We start from the raw sequence: 25,429 nt of genomic DNA, 5'->3' as shown, positions 1-25,429 counted from the left end.
TAGCATTTCCCAAAACCAAAGCTGAGCTCTCGTAGAAACCTCGATGAACCCTCGGCCCTCGCCGCTCCACCATTCCGTGTTCCTCCTCCCTTGCCCCGGCCTGGCGGCCGCTCCTGCCTCTCTCCACACCTCCGTGCTGCCGCCCGGCGCTCCTCCCCGCCTCCCGCTTCTGCCCAACCTCCCGTCCGACGCGCCACTTCCCTGGAGTTGTGCTGCCGCCGATCCCAACCCTAGACGCCCCCCTCCACTGAAGCAGCGCCGCCGCCGCCGCCCACGCCCCTGACGCCGCCCTCTACCTGCTGCGCCGCCACGCAGCCTCCACACCGAGGCGTGTAAGGATATTCTCATTCTTACTTTTTGGCCGCTCTAAGATTGGATGTGTTGTGTGTAAAGAATACAATTTGGTTGGTTCTTTTGCTTTTCACTAACTGGACTGTGTTTGCCGATCTTGGAATTAGAGAGATTTAAAATTTAATTAGTGGTGTGTGTTAGAATGCAACTAGCACTACTTTATTGGATTCAAATGCCTTGCATCATGTTGTCAACCATAGATGTGTCCTCTAATTCTGCTGATGCATCCACATTTTGAGTTGACGAGGCTGCTCTTGCTCTGGTGCCATTGCTCCTGAGCCACCACGACTTGTGGGGGACAAGCCAATAAAGCTGCTCGATGCTGTCCTAAGAAGTGTTACTACACATACTACTACTGCGTTGGGACTAGGGGATTCACGCGGACCATTGGTCAGGACGCTGTTGCCAGCGGTGTAACTATGTGCTTTCAAAGATCTCAACACTTTTTTTGAGTTGAAAGTTTAGTTTAGTTTCATTGTTGTAACTTCATGGTCGATTTTGAATAGGGAGTTAAACTTCAGTGTGTTGAATTTTAGTCTTCCCACACTGAACATTTAATCCTAGAAATCAAAAGTAGTGCTTGAATGTTTTGATATTTGTTCGGACTGGAATACAGCCTGTCCTGCTCCCGTGTTTGACCTCCAGAGTAAGTGCACACACAGTTCAGAAGCAGGTCGCCCCTCGCATGCTAGTTGTAATGCTCCAACTGTAAAATGTGTTGTTAGATTGGAACTGGATAGAAAAATAATCCAAATCGAAGTATGCTATTCCTTGTATTTACTTCACAATCTGAATAGATTCCTTTTTTTGCTTTTGAAGGTTGAAGACCACATTCCTTGTAATCCTCTTATTTGAAGGCTAATTGGAGTTGGATCATTCTCCTAGGTCCACTACTTCTGTTCACCAATGGTTTACTGTACTCACTGTGCTGATTATTGCCCATACATAAAGGATCCTGACAAAGGATATATGTGAGATCCTCTTTCCTGTTCTTTCTTTGTTATTCTTATTGCATCTGAAATCAGGCCGTATAATTGTTTGTGTACATGATTTTGTTGATCAGCCTGTTACTTTCTTGCTTAATAGATTTCTATTAAGCAGCTTCAGCGGTTGTTCATGTGTCTTGTCATGTTTGATGGTCAGATGTTGTGGGACATGTGGAAAGGTTCTTGATCAGGAGATTTACACCGATGAGCCTACTTTTGTCAAGGACAGTTCCGGAGCGGTTGGTCTTATTATTGTGCTTCTCATTATTCACTTCCTTAATTTATCTGTGTAGTTTGTGAGGTTGACTTTCTTGGATGTGTACAGAGCAGGCTGGCTGGAAACATACTGAGCAGCATCGAAAGTGGGAGTTCACTATCCCATGAAAGGACTTTAATGAAAGGTATGGCTTTTAGGGCACTCCTTTGTTGTATTGAACTATTGATTGTTCTTCCCACTTTGTGAATTAAGCCTGTGATTTATTTCCGTAGGGAGAGACGAGATTTGGCAGATTGTCACTAGCTTACATGTTGGTGGTGGAGATACTATCATTGATATGGCTCATAAATTTTATACAGTATGGATTTTTGTTATCACTCAGTAATAGTTATGAAAAATTATGAGAATGATATTTCTTTTTGTTGAAGTGTAGCTAGCTGTGGACCATAATTTTACAAGGGGCCGTCGAACAACTCATGTTGCAGCAGCTTGTCTTTACATTGCCTGCCGGTACGCTATCACCTAATTAACAGTTTGTCTCTTGTTGCTTTATTGTAAGCCTTCCTATCCATTTTGCCCTTTTTCATATATGACCCTGTCCTCCCCCATTTTTGGTGGGGCTAGGAATCTTCCTTAGTTTATTAGTCATTGATTGCTTCATGACGCAAGTCTAATTTCCTCTAAAAAACTGCAAAACCATCTTTACTATATGGTTTTTAAAAATCGCAATACAGTATTGGCGCATTATGTTTTACTTTCATTCTATATCTCTGGTTTCTTACTAGAAAATTAGATGCTTGATCTAGATAAACTTCTGTCCTGGTGAGTTCGTAAAACAACAAGCGAGAAAACCAAGAGACAAGCGCCTAAGCTGTATGAACCTATGGGACAACCAAGCTTCTTCTATAGACATGCACGGCGAACCCATGCCTCTCAGATATACATTCTATATAGTAAGGAGTGGTCTACTATCAAGACTGTTTCCTAAATTCTTGAGTTCAGAGCTCTTCTGAGTAGCCCAGTGATGTTAGTTTTTGTTTGTTTACTATTCTTAAAATACTTCCTGCAAATGGAAATACCTATCCTCAAATACGTGCTAGTAATAAATTAACTTGGTCATCTATCTATGTATAAAAAAAGGGCATCTACAGCGTCCACATGAAACGGATATTACTACTTACTAGACTAGGTATATTCTGTGGGTGTATAAATGGACTTATTATATGTGCAGCAAGCACTATCACTACACGTCATGATTTATTGCTGTGCTGAAAAAGTCTTGTTTCCCTTTTATGTTCTTTGTGGTTCACCGAAATCTGCTCTCTTTAAGCCAATGATTGTCACTTGGTTTCAGCAAACTATATGGTTAGTACTTACATCCATGCTTAATTGCTTCTCTTGTCAGGCAAAGTAAAAAGGCTTATCTCCTTATCGATTTCTCGGACTATTTGAAGATTAGCGTGTAAGTGAACCATTCTCTTGCCATTTATCTTGTAATCTGTAGTAAAAAGGCTCATCTATTTTTTTTTCAGTTATGTCCTAGGTGCTGTTTTTCTGCAACTTTGCCAAGTTTTGCTACTTGCAGAACATCCAATTGTTCAGAAACTCATAGATCCTAGCCTTTTCATCCATCGTTTTACAGAACGTAAGTTAATCATATATTTCTATGTACCTCTTTATTTAGTTGAGATTTTTTCTTTTGTTCCATAGATGTACACTCTTGTTCTACACATGAATTCATTTTTTCGTCTTTCTCAAGCCTGCCTGCCTCTCCATGTTTCTGCTAACTACCCCAATACTGGTCTGGTTTTTGTTGGTTCAGTTTTTGCATGAATTCTAATTCCAAACAACATAATCTCATGAGTACTTGACAAATCATATCAAAAAGTCTAAAAATGAGTTCCCCCTTCTATTGTAACTGTGCTATTTCTTTTTAGTATCTTAGACTAAATTATATTGTTCCTAGATTCCGAATCATACTTCAACCCTTGTTTTTAAAGATATGTTTCTCCTTTGAGCTTTCCTCCGGGATCTCATTCATCTTCCAACTCTTCTTCTAGGCACAATAAACTTGCTGGAACTGTGGCCCTTGCTTCTTCCTTCCTTTCACTAATAGTCCGACTCAAATCTCCTGACCACTAGATTACCGTTGCTTCCGCTGCACCCTCTCGATATGACTGGCTTCGTATAAATGGGCGCAGTGACTCTCCTGCCGTCGAGATCTGCCCCTGATTTGGGGGTTTGGATTTGCATGTGAGAGCCTAATTGATGCAGAAAAGTTATGTTCTTTTGTTGCAAGATCACTTCGATTTCGTATGAATGAGGCATCACCCTGTCTTGATTCCAGTGCAGTAGTTTGTTGGGAAATGCCTCAATTGAGAGTTTCTTGGACTTGTGGAGTTCCTTACCTGAATTTTCTAATTGTCATCCTATGATCCATCTAAGCTCCTAGCAGCACCGTGGCCACAACTTTCACAGTGACATGGAAGCATGCGGGAGTAGGTGGCTACAGGAGCGGGGCATCTACTGTATATCCAATGCCGGAACAACAATTAGACGCTGGCTCTGCAGTAGCAGTTAAAAGAAGAGAAGGGGGGTAAAACTAGCATATTATTTAGTAAGGATATATATATTTAGTGCGGAACGAGATTGTCTTAGTTAGGAAGACAAATATATGGTCTGTTAGGGAAGTTGAGATTTTATTCATTATATTCTGAGGCGTCAAGTTGAGTCTACTATATATAAGGGACACAATCGCCATGTACCAAGGAATGTGAATAAACCAGTAAAGATCTAATCCACATCCGACGTACTCTCCCTCTCATCTCCAGCGCCATGGCCGCACAACCCTTAGTCGTTTGATCCATGCCCGCAGCGTACGGATGAACCTCTGTCCTGGACTCTCCCAGTCATTGGACCGCTATCCACTATAATACTGAGAAAACTCATGACATGGGGTCTAGTGGAAGGCCGGCGGGGCCAGTGGCACCTCTGTTTAGATGGTGACAGCAAGAGATCTGTGGGAAATGAAGATCTGTGTAAGAGGAAATGTTTTTGTCACTGAAATGTGCGGCCCATTGCACAGTACATGGGATACGCTTACAAGGATCCCGTGAGCGCCATGTTAGACTGCAGCCAGGGTGCTTTAGGGCAAGGGATAAACGGTACTGAGGCTTAGAAGGGGCCAAAGACTCTTCATGGATAGTTGAGGGGCAAAACTAGACTTTTGCTACTTAATACTGCATGGCTTACTGGTCAATTGTTCAGTTGTACCGTATGCCATTGCATGAAAAGAAGAAATTTACTGCATCTTATGGTGTGAAGAGAAAAGGCTACACAAAATAAGAGCTAGTGACATGCTAATGACAGAGAATATCTGTCCTCGGCTGTATATGTAGATTTAATGTTAATAGGCTACAGAGGCTATGAAGTATGTGTAATCAAAAGTTGGTCAAATGCGAGCTAATACGGCTCTTGAATGAGCTTTTCCTTGCCCACATGGGTGTTTTTGCTTGTAAGCACGATTAGATGGACAACTGCACCTCTTGGCAAGAAAATTAACCATGTTTTTATTTATTTGTTTGTTTATGTTTTTGTTCTAATTAACTGGTTTTGTCTGCAGGTTTACTTGGGAAAAGGGACAATGCTGTCTCAGACACAGCTTTACGCATCGTAGCTAGCATGAAGCGAGACTGGATGCAGGTTAGCATCTTCTCCCTTTTAGTTTTGTTTAAGGTTCCTTTGTAAGATTGTAATAGTTTGTCACGTGTTGCAGACTGGGAGGAAGCCAAGTGGATTATGTGGTGCAGCATTATATATTGCTGCACTTTCACATGGCTATAATTATACCAAGTCAAATATTGTAAGCTCAGATGCTCAGGACAGATCTACTTATTCGAGAATTGTGTTCTAAATGGCTTCCTTTTTGTTAATCAGCATTTATTGTGTAAATCCATTACTTTTATGCACAATGTGGGCTTGAATATGATTTGACACATTTGTGCTATGTTTGTCAGGTTGCGGTTGTGCATGTATGTGAGGCAACACTAACTAAGCGCTTGATAGAGTTTGAAAATACAGATTCTGGCAGCTTAACGGTATGTATATGCTTTTCTTGAAGTTGACTAATGGGGCTGTGTATTCATCCGATGACTTCAGTTTCACTAGATATTAGTCACTTCTCCCAAGTCCACACCCTTTGGCAAAGATCAATCCAATTAGGTCGCTCCCCTCACTTCTATAAAACCATGTTCCACAGAATACAAAGAGAAAAAACATACATCTAAGCTGGATAAAAAAATTCTAAACTTTACAAGAAAAACAAGTACCTAGGTTAACCCCTAAAAAACACTGAAACAAATAGAACTAAAAATTGCATTAAATGTTCACAGAAAGTGCATATTACTTGCGCACTGCAATTTAGGCTTAGTACTATGAAGTTAACAAAAATTAGGCAACTGAAAAGTGAAATTTAGCAAAATTGTTATTTGATGTTGCTACACTGAATGGTCAGCGATCAGTCGGTGCAAATTGTTTGGTTATCACTATCTTGTGGAAGTCGTTATTAAGCTGTCCATTCTGAAGCATACCAAGTGATTATCATCCAGCAGTGAGTGGGGCAAGAATTGGACTGTGTGTGATATCACTAAAGCAAATAATCTTTACTTTTTAGCCTTTCAGACAGCAAATTATAGGTGATAATATTTTTACTTCCTTTGTTCCAAAATATAAGGTGTATTAATTTTTCAAAAGTCAAACATCTCTCTGTTTGACCAAGATTGTAGAAAACTATATCAAAATTTTCAATACCAAATAGATAAGCTATGAAAATATGTTTCACGATGAATCTAATGATACTGATTTGGTATTCTAGGTATCAATATTTTTCTCTCTTTTTTTGTGATGAGATATTGATATTTTTCTCAATGAACTTCCTCAAACACAGATAAGTTTGACTTCTCAAAATATCAACACACCTTATGTTTGGAATGGAGGGAGTATCTGCTAGAGCATTGGGGCATGCCATTTCATGTCGCTACCTTCTCTTGTCACATCTACTACAAATGTATCATTATCTGTCTTGACCTTGGATATCATGCCAAGATAAATTATGCTATACTGTAAATGAAAATGGCCCCTGAGGATTGGGGCAGGAACTGCTCACTTTTTTTTTAACATACAACATATTCATAAGCACTTCTTCACGCCCCTTTGCTAGATTGAAGATTTTTTGGCAAAGGCTGATGAAGAGCCTGTTTCAAAATTTTCACCCATATCTGGAGAAGTCCTCTGCAAGCACAAGGATAAAGCTGTTGAGCATTTTGCTCATGGACTTTGTGAGAAGTGCTACAACAAAGTAATACACATTTACTATGCTTATAATGCATTGGTTTTGATACTCCATTCGCCATTGACACATGACTTGATTGTTCAGTTTACTAAACTGTCGGGTGGACTGGAGGGTGGTGCTGACCCTCCAGCTTTCCAACGAGCTGAAAAACAAAGACTGGAAGCTGCTAAGAAGGCTGAGGAAGCTGCTGCTAATAAGGAAGCAATGTTAGGAGAGTCAATTTGTGAGATACAGAATTCTGATGCTGAACATAACATCACGAGCACTACAGAGGTAATAATCTGTCCTGAACTTACTCAAACTTGTGCTTCATACCCTATGTACTCAACAAATCAAGAGGCGCTACTACAGTGCACCTTCTCTGCCTTCACTCATCTGGGACATCACTGATGAGGCAGCCCGTCCTTTGGGAGATGGACTTTAGGTGAGAAGAAGATGGTGCTGTTTCTTAGTGGGGTGGAAGAAAGCATCACTGGTACTGGATTCTTGCAAGATGAGGAAGATCTGTAGTGGCGTTGACCTCTCCTTGTTCCCCTGCTTCTTCATCGGCTCATTCTGCTTGCCAAACAGCCCGGGTTCCAGTCTGGCTTAGACCTAACCCCATTTGGGTTGGCCACACACGACAGACAACTAACCATTTCCATTTTTCTGAACTCAACTCATGCAAAATGGTTAACCCATGGCTTGCCTTGGAACCCTTGGCTTACATGTTAGTGGTACTCTAGTTCTCTAAGCAATGTAGGACTATTCTCCCAAATGTGCTCATGCATGCACGCATCACTAGTAGGCTGCATCTGGGCCCTTATTCCAACTGGGGCAGGTTGTAACACAAAGCTCACAAGATAGGGGCAAATAGTCTACTTATCCGAACAGACTCATGACATGCGGCCTAGAAGAAGCCAGTAGTTTTATATTGAATCAGGGGAAATAAGAAACTTTGGTAGTGGCTTTGTCCCCACCATTTTTATGTCACCCATGTTGCTAGTCAAGAGGGAGCTACGCCCGCTGCGGCCCCGAGATCCCACTATCCCAGTGAGGATCGTATCTAAGAACTGCTGCTGCTGTTGGGATCAGGTTGACAGGCTGACATCGGTTTGTGGCTGCTACATGGCAAAACAACTATGCAACCAGGGTAGTTTTAGGACACGGGTTATTTGTATTGGTTTTGAAGTTGATTGTGTTAGTTAGTCAGTTGTATAGTTGTGGGTGAAACTTATACTTATGTGATAATTCAGGGGTTTAAAATGCACTGATTCCATTTATCCAATATTTTGTTGTGTAGCTGTAATGCGTAACTACATATGGAATTGTTATACTATCCGTTTTATAATAATTTTGCAACATTGCTGCATGGTTATTTCCAAGGTTCTTAAAACTTCCAAGTTCCATCTTTATTTTATTAGTCTAGTTTTTATAGTACACTCCTCATTTCAGATTGGGTGTCCACAGCGAGGTGTTAAATTACTCTCAGATTTTTCCTTGCATCTGGTATCACAAGTTTGCAATAACACTGTTTTCTGCAAGTGTTCTGATATGTAGTGCCAATTTAGCTTCTCTTATTTTTTCAACAAAGTTACATGCTGCCTCATCTGTTGCACTTGAAGGACGTGAAAGACAAAAATATACTCGTTAATTCTGTTGGGCACGGTACCAGACTACCAATCATGCTGTGATATCTTCTGATGGAATATTTGAACTGCAAAATGTACCTGTATTGCTTATAGTTTTATTGCATTGTGATGTATGCCTATACCATGTATATTACCTCTTCACCGCATCTGCGTTAGCTCTTTCTTTTATTATCCACTATGTGTGTTGTGTGCCCTATATATACTTGTTTTTGAAAATTCAGTTTGCCTTGTTTCAAGCAGGATTCAGTTGGAGATAAATCTGCAACAATTGGTTCTGGGGAAATTGGAAAGGATTATGTAGCTTCAAAAGATCCTGAAGTTGGAGGTTTGTTAGTTGTAACATGCAATAGTAATTTCAGTTCAGTACCAGGCCACTTTTGGGTTCATATTGTCAAGTTGATTGTTGCTGATCAACTTCCGAATGCTCCTTGGCATCCTTAGGTGAAAATGGTAAAGCTGATGCTGATCCAGAAAGTTTTTCTGATATTGATGATTTGGAGGTACCTTTATCCATCCATCTGTTCAGCACACTTTCAGACTAATTTGTTGGGATCTCTGAGCCTGAAAGATGGCCAGATATGTTATTTGTGATACCTAATTCTCCATTAATTTGATAGGTTGACGGGTATCTTCACAATGAGGAAGAGACGCAGTACAAAAAGATAATTTGGGAGGAAATGAACAAAGAATACCTAGAGGTAGGTATTGTAACTCTAGCAACATTAGGCGGTTCTTAGGGAGTATTCGGTTCCTCTCCGCTCCTCTAACTCCGCTCCCAGAGCGGACCAGACTTAGCTAACTTTGACGGAGCTGCCAAAACGGAGCTCCACAACTCCGCGGAGTGGAGACATTCCAAACAGGGCTTTATTCTCACATGGGGTGCAAGTGTAACTGTCTGCTGCTTTATTTGGCAGGAACAAGCCGCAAAGGAAGCTTTAGCAGCTGAACTGGCAGCTAGAGGTGTGGGCGTGGGAGAGGGACAACAGAAAGTATGAAATCTTACTAGTGTAACACAAGCCTCCTATGTATGCTTAACATTTTCGATTGGGTTCATGATTGCCCATGCATTTTTCATGTAGAAACGGAGACGTAATGATGACTCGAAGAACTCAACACCTGCTGAAACACCAGCGGAAGCAACATACAATATGTTAAAACGAAAGGTAATGAACATATTGTTCAGCCATAGCCGCCCAAAACTTGCTTGTCCTGTGAACGTTGTAATACTCCCTCCATTCCAAATTACTCGTCGTGGTTTTAGTTCAAATTTGAACTAAAACCACGACGAGTAATTTGGAACGGAGGGAGTACATGTTAAGCTAAGCATGCAAACAAACTGGCATTTAATATATAACGTTGTTTCTTGCAGGGACTTGGGTCAAAAATCAACGTCGAAGCAGTTGGTGGATTGTATAATGTATGTTTTATGAGTTTATGTTACTGAATTTATGGTTTTCTTTGGTTCTGTGAGGTTAATTGATTATATATTTACAAATTACGCTTAGAATATCACCTGCATGAAATTAAAATTGCTACTCATATACTCCCTCCGTTCCAAATTACTCGTTGTGGTTTTAGTTCAAGAGGGGAGTATTTTTTTTTAATCTGGTCTAATTTGTTATGTTTCCTGCGACCCAAATGCTTACTGCGAGCAGACTAAAGATGAAGCTAGTGAAGCAAATGAAAAAGGAGACATGGGCTTTGATGGAGAATATGCACATGACACTGGTGATGGTGAAACAATAGAAGGTGGCTATGACTATGCTGATTACAATAACGATGGCTATGCTGATGGTGGTGATGCTGGAGCCTACGAGGATTACGATGGGATTGATTACTAATATAGTACCAAAATTCTGAGAAAACAGCTCAACAAAATAAGTCTTGGTCAACTGGAAGGGGTTTATATGTATTATACTACCTCCGTACCAAAATATTAGCTGTTTTTTTAGGCGAGTTTTGTAGCATAAAGTTCCAATTAATGATATACCGAGGCACTGCACAGTGAAGTATATCGCTAACTTCAAATCTTGCACTATGGTCTGGTGAATATGGCAATGTTCAATTATGTTTTTCTCCCTTAAATCGAAGACATACCTTCAGTCTAGTGGACGCCGCACAACAAGATTAGTGTTGTGGTCTGGTGAATTTGTTAATATTGGATGTTCATATTACTGAAAGAAATATAACTATGGGGGCTCTGAGTTGACCAAACAAAATTTTTAGGATGACTAGGAAAACACTTCTTTGGATTCTTATATCGAAGGAGAGATTGGGAGAATTATATTGAACGCTAAGTGGTGAAGAGTTTAATCATATGTAATACCTTAACCATCCCACTGAATAAGCAGATGATTCATTAGACCGTGAAATGTTATCTTGCCAACGTCAGCTGAGAAGGGACAAAAAAATAGCGTAGACAAAAGATTGGGCCAAATCATGTGAATCTCCCTTTCATAATCTAAAGGTTTGTCGTTCCCAACGGTACAGATCTATAACTGAGACATAGAGCTTTTTTTTTTGATAATGAGACAGCTTATTATATGCAAGTATAATCAGAAGTTCTTGGTTTTCAAAAATGGGATGTCTAACTTTATCCAACTGAGCGACTAATCGACTATAGTGCAGCAGAATGAGCTTTGGATGAACTGAACTATTGTTGGAAAATCTTATTGGGACTAATAACGGCTTTCCTGAATATCCAAAGCAAGTTTTGAATACATGTTTTCTCTCTCTCGTTTGCTGTTTTGTGAACAGAGGTAGATGTTTCTTCCTCAACCAGTTGAGAGGCCACCCCATCTCCATGCCCGGTGTATCTAATCTGACCACTAACCTGACCACTAATAGTTGAGAGGCCACTAATCGAAACATCTAATTTGACCGAAACAGCCATATTTGATGTTCTCATCGAATTGGAAGTGAATGAAAACCCTGAGAATGAAATGTGGGATGACCTTTCTGAAATTGTGTCAATCTTCTGTTTCAGATTCTTTTATCAGTGCTTCCTGATTTGTTAAGAAACTTCTCCGCTCAAAACACAAGAGATGAAATCACTGTGTTAAGGCAAAAACTTGATAAGGTCAGAACCAGACTGGAGCACATCGGGGCGCTGAACGACAACCGAGCTCAGGCAAGGTGAAACATGAACAACCAGAAAAAAAAATACAATGTAGTGTGAGATGGATTTTGCTATAGTACTTGTGTCGCAACCTGAGATTTTGTATTATTAGCACAATAAAATTGTAACATTCTTTTTTCCAACAGTTATCTAATGAGAATCATGAGAACTCCAGTAGAACACTGTAACACCTCCTATGATGAGCAAAATCCATCTGGAACAGAAACTTAGGAACAATGGAATGGTACGCAGTAACTTATTTTCATGATTTTGATAGGCACGGCAGTCAAGCATTCCACCAATGATGATTAATTTGCCTTTTAATGACCAAATATAAACCTCTAAAATGTACTCCCTCCGTTCCTAAATATAAGTCAAATGCATCTATATACATCCGTATGTAGTCCATAGTGGAATGTCTACAAAGACTTATATTTAGGAATGGAGGGAGTATCAGATAATTTAAATAACTTGGTCTGACAAAAACAACGTTTGAAGTACTGACAGACAAAAACACATTTCTCAAGAAATATGTATATTTCCATAATATTTTTAATGAAATCAGCATAATAAATGAAGACTCCAGGTGATACCTCTTAAGAGAACTGTGAAATATTTGTAAAGAAAATTGCAATGGAGGGGAGAAACTATTCAGCTCTTCATTGGCTAATCAGTAGCAAAGAATGGTAAGTACATTAGTACATTCTGTGTACAAAAACCAATTGGAATGCACTTTCAGTTCATGCTTCAGCCTCAGAAGCCATCACCAATAGTCACCACAAGAGCACACACCATTCTTAAAATGATGAAAGCGACTGGAGTCCCGCACAATGATCTCATGGTCAACAATCTTTGAGATGTAGGTGAAAGCACTGTGGCAATCACCGCAAACGCGCAGGTTCTTTGTGATCCTTATTGGACAACCAGGGGAAGTTGTGAGGAGGCCATATGCGAGAGCAAGCTTCTCGCTGTGCTCAGCAAGCAGGTTATTTTTCTCCTCATCATCAACATCGTGGAGTGCAAAATTTGTCTCAGGGACATAACCCATAGATTTGATGCGATCAATCAGTCTCTCCAGAAGGGCATAAATCTGAGGGGATAGAGAATGCGATCGATCTCCAACAAAGAAAGACGCAGTTCCTTTCTTACCCTGGACCCAACTACAACCGGGCCTCTTCTTAATCCCGGAGTTCTTCATCAGGTTTCTGATTCTGGCTACATCCTTCCAACGCCTTGCATTAGCATATATGTTGGAGATGAGCGTGTAAGATCCATCATTCTCTGCATTCATCTCAACTAGCTTGTTAAGAGCATATTCAGCAAGTTCTACATTTGAATGTACTCTACACGCACTAAGCAATGCAACCCAGACTACTGCAGTAGGCTCCATTGGCATGTCTTTGACCATATTCCATGCCCTATCTATCTGCCCGGAGCGGGCCAGCAAGTCAATGACACAAGCATAATGCTCTGCACCGGCAGCCACACCGTAATCTCTGCTCATGCTGTCAAAGTAATCCAGGCCTCGATCAATCATTCTAGAATGGCTGCAAGCATATAGAACAACCAGGAATGATATATCATCAGGAACAAAGCCTGCCATTTGCATCTTGTCAAATATTTCCAGGGCCTCATTGCCACGACCATGCATCCCATATCCTGCCATCATTGATGTCCATGAAATATCATTCCTTTGTGACATGCCATCAAATACATACCTAGCTGTATCGACATCACCACACTTTGAGTACATGTCAATAAGACAGTTTGCCACAAAGTATGTAGATGCTTCATATTGATGTTGACGAACCACATAAGCATGGATTTGCTTACCCACACGCAGGGCTGACAGATGCGCACAGGCCATCAGAATGCAGGAAACCGTAAATGCATTCGGGGCAACTGCGTGTGGTTTCGAGAGCATCTGTGAGAAAAGCTCGAGGGCATCATTAGAGTCCCCATATTGTGCATACCCACCTATCATCACAGTCCAAGTCACCACATTACGTTCCTTTCGGGGTATAGAGTCAAATATAGAACGTGCAGCTTTGAAGATTCTGCACTTTGAGTACATATCTATTAAAGCATTGTGCACCATGAGATCCTCCTCATCGCCAGTACCACCAAAATGGTTATCCAAAGATAGAAGACGATTCTTCAGAGAGTAGGCATGAGTTTCCATACCCTGAGAATATGCTCCCAAGGAAGCACAAGCAGACAGCACAGAGATGATTGTGATAGAATTTGGCTCTGAACCAGAAAAGAGCATTTGTCGGAAAACATTGAGTGCCTCTTGGCCACATCCTCTCTGAGCATACCCGGCAATTACAGCAGTCCAGGTCACTACATCTGCTGAGATGTTTTCCTTGCGCATATTCTTAAAAATCTCAAAGGCTGCCTCAAAGTTCCCACTTTGGGAGTAGCCAGTCACGATTGCATTCCAAGAAACAACATCTTTGATTTCCATCATATTGAAAACCTTTACCGCATTCTTCATTGAACCACATTTTGCATAAGTATCAACCAGAGCATTGCCTACAAAAACATCTGGAAATGTACCATTCCGAATGGTATTTCCATGAATTTCTCTAGTTCGAGGTAGTGCCTTTAGAGAAGCACATGCAGGAAGAATGTTCACAATGCTAATGATGTCAGACCTATCATTTGTAGCCTTCTCGTGGACAATCATTGCCATTTTCGAGAACATATCCAACGCGGTCCATGGACTATTGTGTTTAACATGGGCTGCAACAATTGAATTCCATGATATGACATCATCAATTCCCCTCTGAGCTATTTCCTCGAACACCTGGCTGGCTTCCTTCAGTGAACCACAGCGGGCATACATCGCCACCAATGCATTGCATACAAAGACGTTTGACTCAAAGCCATTGCAGCATATAAGTCCATGTAATGTGATACCACAACGGTACGAGGGTAGCTCTCCACAGGCCTTTAGTATATGCGGCAGAGTAAAATGGTCCGGTCTGGTTCCAGCACGCAGCATCCGGCAAGATACTGCAATGGCATGGTCAAGGTGGCCCTCTTTGATGTGTTCTCGGATGAGTAGATTCCACCAGACAGCTGGAGACGGCACAACATGCTCCAATGCTGTGAGAGCCTCATCTTTGGAACCACACGCAAGATAAGCAGCTACGACACCAGTACCCAAAGATCTTGGTGATAAATATGGCTGAGATGGCAAAGGTGGAAACGACACTTCCAACAACGATGCTGGATAAGAAAGAAGACCCGAAGAAATGAGCTTCTGGTGAACTTGATGGACTGCATTCACCGACCTGCATTCCTTTAACAGGGTGGCGAACTGAACAGGAGAAATATCTCGACCAAAGCCTGCTGCATTTGCAACTGAGATGAACCACCGTACAGCAATTGGTGTTGTGACTCTTGGCAAGTTGAAAAGCATAATATTGTGCAGACTAATCCCTCAAAGCAGTCATCGCATCACTGTACAATGAAAGAGAACAAAATGAGAAGAAGGTGTCATACACATAGTATTTCAATCAATACAAATTGATGTAAGGAGCAGAAAAGAAGAGTAGGCAAAGATCAAGAAAATAAGTGCACATGCACTCGAGCCTTACTGTGGCAGAGCTACACTAAAATGCCAGCAGGCGCAAAGTCCGGATCATAACCTGTCTTTGCGTGCGTAAAACTAGCTCACAGGCAATCTAGTTGTCCTTTCGTTCGGAAGCTTGTTAATTTAGACTGTCCTGGGTTTAGCATTCATACTGTCCAATGTATCTGAGCTCAGTTTGAAATGAAATTCGGCGCACTGTGCACCACCCCCTTGTTAAAAAAAAAGAAGCTACTCCACACTGCATTTCTCTTGTTCACATTGCTTACAAAATACTACTCCTACATGCTTGAGCTGAACATACTACGAATTTAGTGCTTAATTCTATTATACACTGGAATTAAATTCAAGACTGGCACGCATCCATCTCAGACATGACACATGGGACTGACGGACATCACAAGTGGGCAGGGAGAGGCGAGGAGACAGGAAATTACCAGCAGGGAGCGAGGGAATCGCTGAATCACACGCACGCACGCCGCCGCTTCCAGCGCTTGCTGATCGATTGGTTTTTGCTCCGGTTGCTAACAAAGTTCTGTTCTTCAGAGGCAGCGAGTGGTTTGAGGTTCCGGCGGCAGCCGCACCGCCCCCGCCTCGTCCCTTGGCTTGGCGGTGGCGGCGACGACTGGGAAAGGGAACGGCCGCGCGAAGCTCTGCTGGTCGGTCGCCGGTCGAGGTTCGAGCGCTGGTTGGAGCTGGCGCCCGGGCCGGAGTGCCAGCGGCGCGTGAGGGTGCGGCCGTGCGGCGCCGTGCTAGGGTGGAGGGTGAGCAGAAAGAACGAAGCTGCGGGGAGCGCGCTGGAGCGAGCGGGGCCTGAGGGAATCCAGCACTCGTTTGCGTTGCTGCCTTGGGCCTTGGTTGGGCCGGGCTCTAGATGAGCGGGGTGGACGGAAGCAGACGCGTTGTGGGCTGAGCCCAGCTCCGGCTCGGGCGGAGGTCGGACTCACCTCCGCCGTCGCCGTCGCCGTCGCCGGCTCGATTCGGCCGGTCGCCGCCGTCTCCGGCTCCTTTTGGTCCTCCCGCAGGCTCCAACACTTGATCCATCGCTAGCCCGCAGTTCCCCTCGGCCTCTCCACGCTGAAACCCCAAATCCAACAAACCTTACACACACATACACATCGCCATCGCAGAGCGTTAACCGCGACCTCAACGAGAGAGCAGAACAAACTACTAGTATCAGGTAAGCAGTGAGCTCATGCATCTTGGATTCCTGACAGCTGCAAAGAAAATCTGTGGGATCCTTTTTAAAACGTACTCCATGTGTGATTAACAACGACTCCTGACAGCGAGTGTCATCAGATTCGGACCCTAGCTGTAGCTAATGGCTGGGCATTTCAGTGCCGGTCTCTTTCTGGCTTTGTCACCCCCCGTTTGCCCTCGCCTCATCTCTTCCCAGGGAGCTTCTACCTGCAGCCAGTCGCCACCTAGAACAGCCTTCTTTTTAGACCATACACCTAGAACTGCATCATTATCACTCTTATATAATTTTCTGATTATCTTCTCTCTTTTTTGAACACTTCTGATTATCTTTTCATGTCCCTTTCACGGCAAGATCCAGGTTTTGATTCCCCAGGTCTTTAGCTCTGCTACTTCTAACCGTCTGTGCTAGTATCACTCTGTTTAATCAAGGACTAAATAAACATTATGATTCAGTAATCACAATGTGATGACAGCAGTTTCACACCACGCAGAAAAGGGGAAATGGAGAACAAAAAAAAACTGTGATGGGAAATGAACAAAAGGTGTTAGGAAACTTGCAACATCGAGCTGAAACTTTTGATCCCCAACTAGAAAATGAGGTTAAACTTTTCAGGAAAAAGAAGGTGCCCTATTCAAAAGAATAAAAATGAAGTGAGAGCTGAAACTTTTGATCCCCAACTAGAAAATGAAGTGAAATTTTTCAGGAAAAGAAGGTGCCCTTAGAGCTAACTCATGCATTCTGAAGGGTGTGTCCTGGAATGTTGCAGAATTTTTTAGATGCACAGATCCAAGATTCCTAATCAAAATACATCAGCTCTTAACAAGTTCCACAGCAAAAATTACCATATAGAGTATATCCAATCTGACTAGAGGAGAGAAAGAAGACCTGACAGAGTTAGACTGCATAGTTTCTTCAGAAAAGAATTTCACTGGTAAAACAAGTTGTGAATTGTGAAGAAGCAAATAATCACAACACTGACAAGCTATCATCTTCATTGCAGCAAATGCTAGTGTACGTGCATGGAGCTGAAATTCACATGGCAAAATGTAGTCCGAAACTCCAAATCTATACATTAACAATTCCTACCAAACAGCTAACCAAACAAAAGGGAAAACAAACTAACTCAAACTGACATGCCGAAAAAAGAGAAACATTACAAATCGGAAGGCAGGCGTATCTGTGTATGGCCACATAGCAGTACGGCAGAACCCGTTAAATCAAACCAAATGTAGAGCCAAATCTGAGCAGATCTTGTACAGGTACTCTGATAATCCTGAACTATATATATAGCCTTTTATCTCCACATGCATAATGTACACAAACTAGGTCTTCAAACTCTTTATGTCCAGTCATCTGAATATCCATGTCGAGACTGGAAGCTGGACAGAAGAAGAAAAACTCACCTATTGCTACACTGTGAGTGTGTCTCAAAATCTGGCGAGGCGCCATGCTCGCTCATACTACCTCTCGACAAGTTTCGCACCCTCTGCCAGAACTTCTTGTTCTTGCCTGTCATCAGGGGGCCAGAGCTGGACTGCATGCGGAAAGAACCTGAATCGTCAGCTGGAGTGAAGACAGGCGTTGAACCAAACATCTCAGATAATAGCACCCTCTCCGCTTCCATGCCAGTTACATCGTAAGCCGCTGTCGTACGAGCCGCCAATTCCTGGCTGAAACTTCCCGAACCAAGACCCTCATCACCCTCGCTGCAGACAAGCTTCAAGGCCTGCACAACTTCGCTCATGCTCGGTCGGTGTGCAACCTCAGGCTGTACACACATGGATGCGATGGCAGCTGCTTTTGCCACGTTGTCCAGTGGCACATTAGGGCCAAGAAGTGGATCAACAGCTTGACGCAAGCCCACCACATTTGTCAGATATGGGCGAGCCCATGCGACTAGGCTTTCTTGGCCTGCAGGCTGAGACATGTCCACAGGCTTCCTACCTGTGAGAAGTTCAAGTAATACGACTCCATAGCTGTATACATCACTCTTGACAAGAAGATGGCCCGTCATGGCGTACTCCGGTGCAACATAACTGAGAAGAAAGACAGAATATCATACCATGTTTAAAACTATACCAAGACGTTGAGGAGGAGATAGTCCTTACCCGAATGTTCCCATGACGCGGGTGGAGATGTGCTGGTTCCCCTCCCCCCTCGCAGTCCTGGCCAGTCCAAAGTCTGAAACTTTTGGTGTGAAATCATGCTCTAGCAGTATGTTGCTTGACTTGAAATCACGATGAATCACACAAGGGCTTGAGTCTTCATGTAGATATGCTAGTGCCCGCCCTGCCCCCAGGGCTATCTTCATACGTGCATTCCAATCAAGTGGAGCTATCTCGCGGTCGGCTCCTACAATGTGCCAACACATTAAGTAATTAGTTTCAATCAACTGTTGACACTTCTATATGCTGGCAGAGTAAAATCTGCAATAACATACTTACCATGCAAATGGGACTCAACGCTGCCATTTGGAATAAGTTCATATACCAGACACCGTGCATTCTCCTCCACGCATATGCCTAACAACTTGACCAAATTTCGGTGATGCAAGCGTCCCAGCATCTCAACCTCTGCCAAGAACTCTCGTTCACCTTGGCCATCAAATCTTTTCAGAACCTTTACTGCAACTGTGGTTCCATCTTCAAGTGTCCCTTGGTACACACATCCGAAGCCACCTTCCCCAAGTATCGACGAATCGTCAAAGCCATTTGTAGCCTTTTCTATCTCAGCAAATTTGAATGTCTTTGCCTGCCCTGCGTATGCTGCCATACTTGACCCCAGTGAACTTGATGGACCTGATTGAGTACTACAGCGACCAGCTAAAAGTGTGTTACATGTCCCTGCAATCATGAGGTGTTTCAGGATGGAAACTTGTTGCTGGTAAAAATGGACATATATTACTTTAACAACAAAATGATACAGGACGTTCAGAAGTGAAAACGCCTCATCTGAAATGCTACCATAAACGCTGTGGGTTAGCATTTGAAATGTGGACTATCTTTTACTAAAAGTTGGCTGTGTGCATCACAATGATGCAGAGGCTGGGCTTATCCCCTTTTCGACCTTTTGAGAAAAATAATAAAATTGATTTTTCCATTCTGACCTATTATTATCTGAAAAATATGCTTGGCATATACAGATTTGATATTTGTCACTCGCCTGAGTAATTGTTATTTCTGGGTCAACCAAGTTGCACATCATCAAGTCTACGATAGCACAAAAACGTTTGTGCAACTTTGTGTCTAGAAATGTTTGAGCGACCAGCTGCACATCTCTAAACCTATTTTCTAACATTTTCAGCTACTGAATTAACCATTAGATTAAGAATCAACTTTCAAAATCATCCACATGGAAGTAACACTTTCTCAGTGAGCTGAGAGACAGATGCTCCGTTATAAATTTAGCAATGATCCCATAAGTAAACACTTGAGAATAGCGCTCGAATTTAGAGGCAGTGGCTAATTTAATCCTCACAACATTAATAATTTCCAGTTCAATAAGATAGACATTTCATGAAGGATGGTGCCAAGGTCGGGGATAATGAGTCTTCCATTTTCTATAAAGACAGATCCAGTGCTAGAAGCTCCCACATCAGGTGAGGTCTGAAAGGATTATACGAGGATAACATCGTGGCTTTACATGTCTATTTTATAGGTACAAATTAGTGTATACGACCAGGACAAAATATTGAAAATATAACTATGGGGTGCAGTTTTTCCGTATGGGATGTTCGAAAGCATGTGCTGCATCGGAGGCCAAGGCTGTATCTCATGTGGCACAATAAAATATGCCAACTATACGGTATTCCCTCCCAAAGGGCATTACTGGAGATATTTGCCTATAGGACACGCTGAATTCAATAGCCAGTTGGAACTGGAGACACTTGGCTGAAAATGTGCAGCTATTGTTCTGCTGTCAATCGAACAGCTAAGGCAAGTAACATCACAATATAATATGATTATAGATATTAGAAGGACATGTACACATACCGGAAGACCTGGAAATTTTTGGAATTGCACTATGTGGATATCCTTGAGCCATGTCATCTGAATCCCTGAATCTGAGTATCAGCAACCATGCAGCCACAGTGCAAATAATCAATGCTATAACAGTGGATAGAACAGCAATAGCAATTACGCTCCCATTCACTTTTCTTTTGGGTCTTCCTACATCAACCCCCAGGGGCTTCATTGCCCTTGCATTTCTGCTGTTGCCGAATGCACCAGCTGGTGCTGAAGGCGGAGAAGGAGGAAGCCCTGAACAAAATACAAATCTTTGGTGAAACTCTTAGTGCAGAAGTTCAAAATGCTTAACAATGAGATATGATGAGCATGACGCACTGAATCCACTGATGTTTATGAGATCAATCAAATGACTACAGTATACTGAAAATAGCTGGTAGCATTGACCAACTACAAATAACCAAATAAGAAAGTCCAAGAACACAAGCAAAGAATGCACGCATACCTGGATAGACAACATAGAGAATCTCATAGTCCCCGAAAACTGACGGTTTGAGAGAAATCTTTTTGCTCCACAAGCTTTGAAATGTCGACAAGGCAGTAGCTTTATCAAAATTCACATGCATTGGTACCAGATGCACAAGAACTACTGTCTTGTCAGGTTGATCGCCAGCCACATTTGCACCCATAACACGAACCTGCCGCCGTGCCATGTTTACCCCAGATCCCACTTCGTCAGCAAAATCCGAAACTAACGGAAAGAATGAATAAAGGTCCACACTTAAACGGATTCCAACTTTAATTGGTAGAACACAAGCACATGGAGCTCCCGCGGGTGGATCCGTTAGAGGCTCTGGGCACACTAACGATTTGCAATCTGCATTTTAACGCTTCACTAGGTAAGAATCATCAGTATTACCCAATATGCACAGATTCAGCATGTAAAGTTTGAAAGGACAAAGATATTAGAATACATAAAGAAAAATGTACCTAAATTAGGTGGTGGTGGGGGCAATGCCCAAATAGGATGAGTTGATGGTGCTCTGGGATCTGTTTCAGGAGGAATTGGTGGAAGAGTAGGAGAAACACGAGGTCCTGAAAATGATTGAAGTTTCAAATATCTGTACTGAAATCAGGAGACGAATACCAAACAAGGCAAAGTAAGAAGGCTAAGTACCTTTGCTGCCATTAGAGGGGCCCTTTGGTGACACTGGTGGAGGAGATGGAGGATGCACATGGAGGTTTGGATGGCCTGGACAGGAAAAACAATGAAAGTCTTAGTACTATGAAATGAAACCAATGTTTTTTTGTTAGAAAATGAAACCAATGTTTTATAGAAGGAATAACTACCATTACCTTGAATCATCGGTGGAGGTGCATGATGATTTTGCCTTTTAGCCCCAACCTGCTGTGGAGGTTGAGCTCGCGAGACATCGGGACCTATAACACTGAACTTTTGAGAATCTTAACACTCACAATAGATAATAGCTAGGTTTTTCAAGAGGCATTATGCTGAACCTTGAGCATGGGGTGGTGGGTAAGATGGGGAAAATGATGGGCGTTCTCCTTTCGTTGGTGTCGGAGGATGAGATCTGCCAGTGGGTGCTGGCTTAGGAGCTACACCTAACGATGGGGGTTGAGCATGTGGAACCGTTGATGCATTCCTCGGGAGTGTAGGCATATTTGTGTTGTGGGGCAGAGGACTTGCTGCAGGCGCAAACCCTGAAATCAGGAATTTCAGTAGTCAAGATACATTGTCTTTCACAAACAAGCTGCCAATTTTATTTAATTTTTTGAGATTACCTCTAGTTGGTGATTTGTGAACCGGTGCAGTACTAGGTTCCTTTGGTGGAGATGCACGTTGAATGTCATGGTTCTTACCACTTGCAGGAGGGGAAGTATTTGCTGGGGGTGCCGTGTTTCCTACAATAAACATGAAGTTCAATATCTAAGAACAAATGAATATAAGAACATTGGCAAAGAAATACCAGCAGATTTTTTTTAATACTCACTATTGTTATGCTCAGCATTTGGAGCTTGTGCTTGTTGTTGAGGTGCATGTGCGATAATAGGTGGTGAAATTGGAGGTTTCACATGTTGCGGAGGAACTACTAAGAAGAACGGTAAACGGTAAAACATATGCAACCTGTCAAATTTGATCTATCCTATGGAAATGATTTACCTGAAGCGGAAGGAGGAACTGCTGGGAAAATGCCTTCAGGTGGTGGATACGGAGGGACATCATTACCTAGAGAGGGAGAATACAGGAGTGAATAATGAGGGAAGGAACATATTTGCACGATTTTTATGAACTTTTGGCACATCAAGAATTCGGGAACCTAAGCTTATAAATCGTTGCCAGCAGAATATATACCTGATCCAATTGGTGTACCTGGTTGATTGTTCACAGAAGGCGGAGGCGCTAGTGGCACATTAGGCTTCACAGCCACAGATGGAGCAGGAGCTTGAACTGAAGATAGTGAAGGAGGAGGCACTAGTGGCACATTAGGCTTCACAGCCACAGATGGAGTTGGAGCCTGAACTGAAGGTAGTGAAGCAGGAGGCACTAGTGGCACATTAGGCTTCACAGCCACAGATGGAGTAGGAGCCTGAGTTGAAGGTAGTGAAGGAGGAGGTGCCAGTGGCACATTAGGCTTCACAGCCACAGATGGAGTCGGAGCCTGAACTGAAGGTAGCGAAGCAGGCGGTGGTAGTGGCAGATTAGGCTTCACAGCCACAGATGGAGTAGGAGCCTGAACTGAAGGTAGCAATGCAGGTGACCCAGGAAGTATTGGTGTGGGGTTTCCAGCTGCAGCTTGCGGCGGAGGAGCTGCTGCCGGGGGCACCTCCTCAGTGACAGCAGGAGGAGGAGCAGGCTCAACCGGAGGAGGCACAGACACAACCGGAGGAGGCGCAGACTCAGCTGGAGGAGACGTGGACACTACTGGAGGCAACGCAGACTCAACCGGAGGAGGTGCAGACTCAGCTGGAGGAGACGTGGACACTACTGGAGGCGACGCAGACTCAATCGGAGGAGGCGCGTTGTAACCTACATAAGATTCAGTTAGTGATGCACATATCAGGATTGGAAATGCCATATCTGACTGAATGTGAGCTACCTTTAGGGGGGACTACCGGAGCCGGTGTGGCCTGCGGCTCAGCCGGAACTGCCCCCTTCTGGAGGGGAGGGCTTGCTGATGAAGTAGGGGGTGCTGCAACAGATCAATGTAAGGAAGGGCCTGCACATGAATGTCCCTGATGATCTTTGAAAATTCAGAGCTACCTGCTGGAAGAGTTACTGGACCGAGTGCGAATGAAGGTCCGGGAGGACTGGAAGCTTGTCCTTGATCGACAGGCGAACTACCAACCCCGGGAGCAGGCGCCAGATCAGTACCTAGAGTGGAGTGAAGAACACAGGTTCAGGTAACAGGTAAAGTATGTAGTGTACATTACTAACTGTGTAATGACTAAGCTATGAGTTTAGTATCGGACAATCTACATGTTGCTATGGGAGGCAAATCTTGAGTGTCTTTTCAGCACAAAAGTTGCAAAGCAAGAGCAATTATTGAAAGCTTGCAACATGAAAATGGCACATAGTGATGCATCATCCGACGCATGTGGCCAAAAATTATTAATTGTTCTTGCGATATCAAGGCCAAAAAACACAGGTAGATGAGGCAGCAAGCACATGCGACGCAATTAAAGTGGCTCGCAGTTGCGGTGACAGCCAAAGACAGGGGAACGCGAAATGCCAAGACGCCGACATTGCGCCGCCCCTCTTGATGAAAATTCAGAAGCAAGGAGCACATGCGCTTCAGAAAGCTCTCCTGTGGTTTGCTCAAATCCTGAATAAAAAACTGTGAACCGCGGTTTCCTGGCAGCAGATCAGCTGGCCAGCCTGCGCATTTGGAAGAAAAATTGTTGAATCCGCAGGTTTCCGCCTCAAATTGCTCAACCGAGGGGGGAAAGGGGTGGAAATATCATGGAGAAACAAGCAAGCATTCGCATTGCCCAGCAGCCAGACATGAGCTGATCCCCAATTTCCCACCCAAACAAACCACGCCATGGAACCTGGGGTAAGAGGAGAAGAAAGCCGAAGCTTGCGCAATGCTGAACTTTGCTCACCTGTGGATCCAAGAAGGGAAGCGAGAAGCAGCGCCACCGCGCAAGCAAGACGCCGCATCTCGCCGTCGCCTGAAGCCACGCGCGCGCACAAGCTCCTAGCCAGAGCTGCCGCAGAAGCAAGGGGATCACAGCCACCTCGGTTCAGCAGTCGCGGAGCCGCACCCGCAAGAAGCCCCTAGAGCGGCTGAAAAGGAGGGAGCCTGACCGCCATTCGGGTAGCACGCCATGAGCAACCGCGGGCCCATGTGGGGAGGGACAGGGAGGGAGGGTGTAGGGAAGAGCAGCGCGAGGGAGGAGGAGGAGAAGGAGGGGAAGGTGGCCACTGCCCAGGAGAGGAGGCGGCCAAGGCAGGCACCAAACACCACTAGTACCAGTACAGTATAGTACCAGTACTTGTACAAGTAGCAGCAGGGACAGGTAAATGTAAATCACGCACCCTAAAAAGAGAGCCCACCCTAGCAGCAGAATTTATTATCTAAAGGCGAAAGCGGCGGTGATCCAGGCAGCACGAAACCGATGCGGATGCCGGTGCCAGGCCCGGGTCGAGGAGCCAGCAACAGATCGACTGGTGAACAAAACATTCGTTGCTTCCTGCCCGTGCCCTCGCCCACGCACGAGGCCGAAAGAATCTCGTGATCTTGGCCTCTGGTTTAGTTTAACCATGGACGCTAGTACCACGAACTAGTAGCAGCAGTGGTACCGCCGCGAGACGCAAATGCAAATGCAGATCTTTGGCGATGCAATTAATCCAGCTAGCCCGTAGTCCGTAGTCCGTCCGTCCCTCTCGCTGTGGGGCTTTGGTAATCCCTCGTCCTCCCGCCAGCCTGGTCTGGTCCGGGAAAATTACCGGCTCCGGCCGCCCCGGCTTGTCGCTTTACCACTGTGTG

At 43.6% G+C, this 25,429-nt stretch overlaps 3 protein-coding genes across 8 annotated transcripts; 1 reads left to right on the top strand and 2 right to left on the bottom strand.

Annotated features, from left to right (window-relative positions):
• The first annotated feature begins 11 nt into the window (after positions 1 to 11).
• On the top strand, positions 12 to 10,620 carry LOC125542894 (Cyclin/Brf1-like TBP-binding protein). Its single transcript, XM_048706119.2, has 20 exons — positions 12 to 332; positions 1,171 to 1,322; positions 1,495 to 1,576; positions 1,663 to 1,738; positions 1,827 to 1,912; positions 1,988 to 2,064; positions 2,960 to 3,016; positions 3,087 to 3,199; positions 5,177 to 5,256; positions 5,330 to 5,416; positions 5,571 to 5,651; positions 6,773 to 6,910; positions 6,989 to 7,177; positions 8,776 to 8,860; positions 8,977 to 9,035; positions 9,153 to 9,233; positions 9,450 to 9,524; positions 9,615 to 9,698; positions 9,905 to 9,952; positions 10,191 to 10,620. The coding sequence occupies exons 2-20, from the start codon at positions 1,258 to 1,260 to the stop codon at positions 10,374 to 10,376; spliced, it is 1,749 nt and encodes a 582-aa protein (XP_048562076.1). The 5' UTR covers positions 12 to 332; positions 1,171 to 1,257; the 3' UTR covers positions 10,377 to 10,620.
• Positions 10,621 to 12,287: 1,667 nt separating this feature from the next.
• Positions 12,288 to 17,279, bottom strand: LOC125542893 (Tetratricopeptide repeat (TPR)-like superfamily protein). Its single transcript, XM_048706118.2, has 2 exons — positions 15,689 to 17,279; positions 12,288 to 15,121 (listed from the first exon to the last, which is right to left on the bottom strand). Exon 2 carries the CDS (start codon positions 15,078 to 15,080, stop codon positions 12,417 to 12,419), a length of 2,664 nt encoding a protein of 887 aa, XP_048562075.1. The 5' UTR covers positions 15,081 to 15,121; positions 15,689 to 17,279; the 3' UTR covers positions 12,288 to 12,416.
• A 136-nt stretch (positions 17,280 to 17,415) lies between these two features.
• On the bottom strand, positions 17,416 to 24,990 carry LOC125542891 (Protein kinase superfamily protein). Of its 6 annotated transcripts, none has more exons than XM_048706114.2 (16): positions 24,543 to 24,990; positions 23,701 to 23,811; positions 23,537 to 23,629; positions 22,810 to 23,466; positions 22,600 to 22,665; positions 22,430 to 22,528; positions 22,221 to 22,340; positions 21,936 to 22,139; positions 21,774 to 21,857; positions 21,595 to 21,669; positions 21,408 to 21,512; positions 20,923 to 21,294; positions 20,445 to 20,711; positions 18,897 to 19,295; positions 18,561 to 18,804; positions 17,416 to 18,488 (listed from the first exon to the last, which is right to left on the bottom strand). In XM_048706114.2, the coding sequence occupies exons 1-16, from the start codon at positions 24,598 to 24,600 to the stop codon at positions 17,852 to 17,854; spliced, it is 3,591 nt and encodes a 1,196-aa protein (XP_048562071.2). In that variant the 5' UTR covers positions 24,601 to 24,990; the 3' UTR covers positions 17,416 to 17,851. The 6 variants fall into 6 exon arrangements, with proteins under 6 accessions (XP_048562071.2, XP_048562069.2, XP_048562072.2 ...); XM_048706112.2 differs by having other exon boundaries at positions 22,792 to 23,466; positions 24,543 to 24,989; XM_048706115.2 differs by having other exon boundaries at positions 22,430 to 22,525; positions 24,543 to 24,989.
• Between the last annotated feature and the right edge of the window lie 439 nt (positions 24,991 to 25,429).

This window comes from Triticum urartu, chromosome 3A (assembly GCF_056163025.1).
Source record: "Triticum urartu cultivar PI428250 chromosome 3A, HENAU_Tu73, whole genome shotgun sequence".
NCBI classification, from domain to species: Eukaryota; Viridiplantae; Streptophyta; class Magnoliopsida; order Poales; family Poaceae; genus Triticum; species Triticum urartu.
The sequence above is the reverse complement of the archived record's forward strand: the minus strand, read 5'-3'. Positions and strand labels throughout refer to the sequence as shown.

What these genes read in the sequence shown, in the direction of transcription:
- LOC125542894 (XM_048706119.2), top strand. Translation starts at nt 1,258, where the DNA reads ATGGTTTACTGTACTCACTGTGCTGATTATTGCCCATACATAAAGGAT. An exon ending in TGGCTCATAAATTTTATACA is followed by an intron (nt 1,913 to 1,987) that starts GTATGGATTTTT and finishes GTTGAAGTGTAG; the next exon opens with CTAGCTGTGGACCATAATTT. An exon ending in AAAAGATCCTGAAGTTGGAG is followed by an intron (nt 8,861 to 8,976) that starts GTTTGTTAGTTG and finishes TGGCATCCTTAG; the next exon opens with GTGAAAATGGTAAAGCTGAT.
- LOC125542893 (XM_048706118.2), bottom strand. Translation starts at nt 15,080, where the DNA reads ATGCTTTTCAACTTGCCAAGAGTCACAACACCAATTGCTGTACGGTGG.
- LOC125542891 (XM_048706112.2), bottom strand. Translation starts at nt 24,600, where the DNA reads ATGCGGCGTCTTGCTTGCGCGGTGGCGCTGCTTCTCGCTTCCCTTCTT. An exon ending in AAATGCTGAGCATAACAATA is followed by an intron (nt 22,341 to 22,429) that starts GTGAGTATTAAA and finishes TGTTTATTGTAG; the next exon opens with GAAACACGGCACCCCCAGCA. An exon ending in TCTCTATGTTGTCTATCCAG is followed by an intron (nt 20,712 to 20,922) that starts GTATGCGTGCAT and finishes TATTTTGTTCAG; the next exon opens with GGCTTCCTCCTTCTCCGCCT.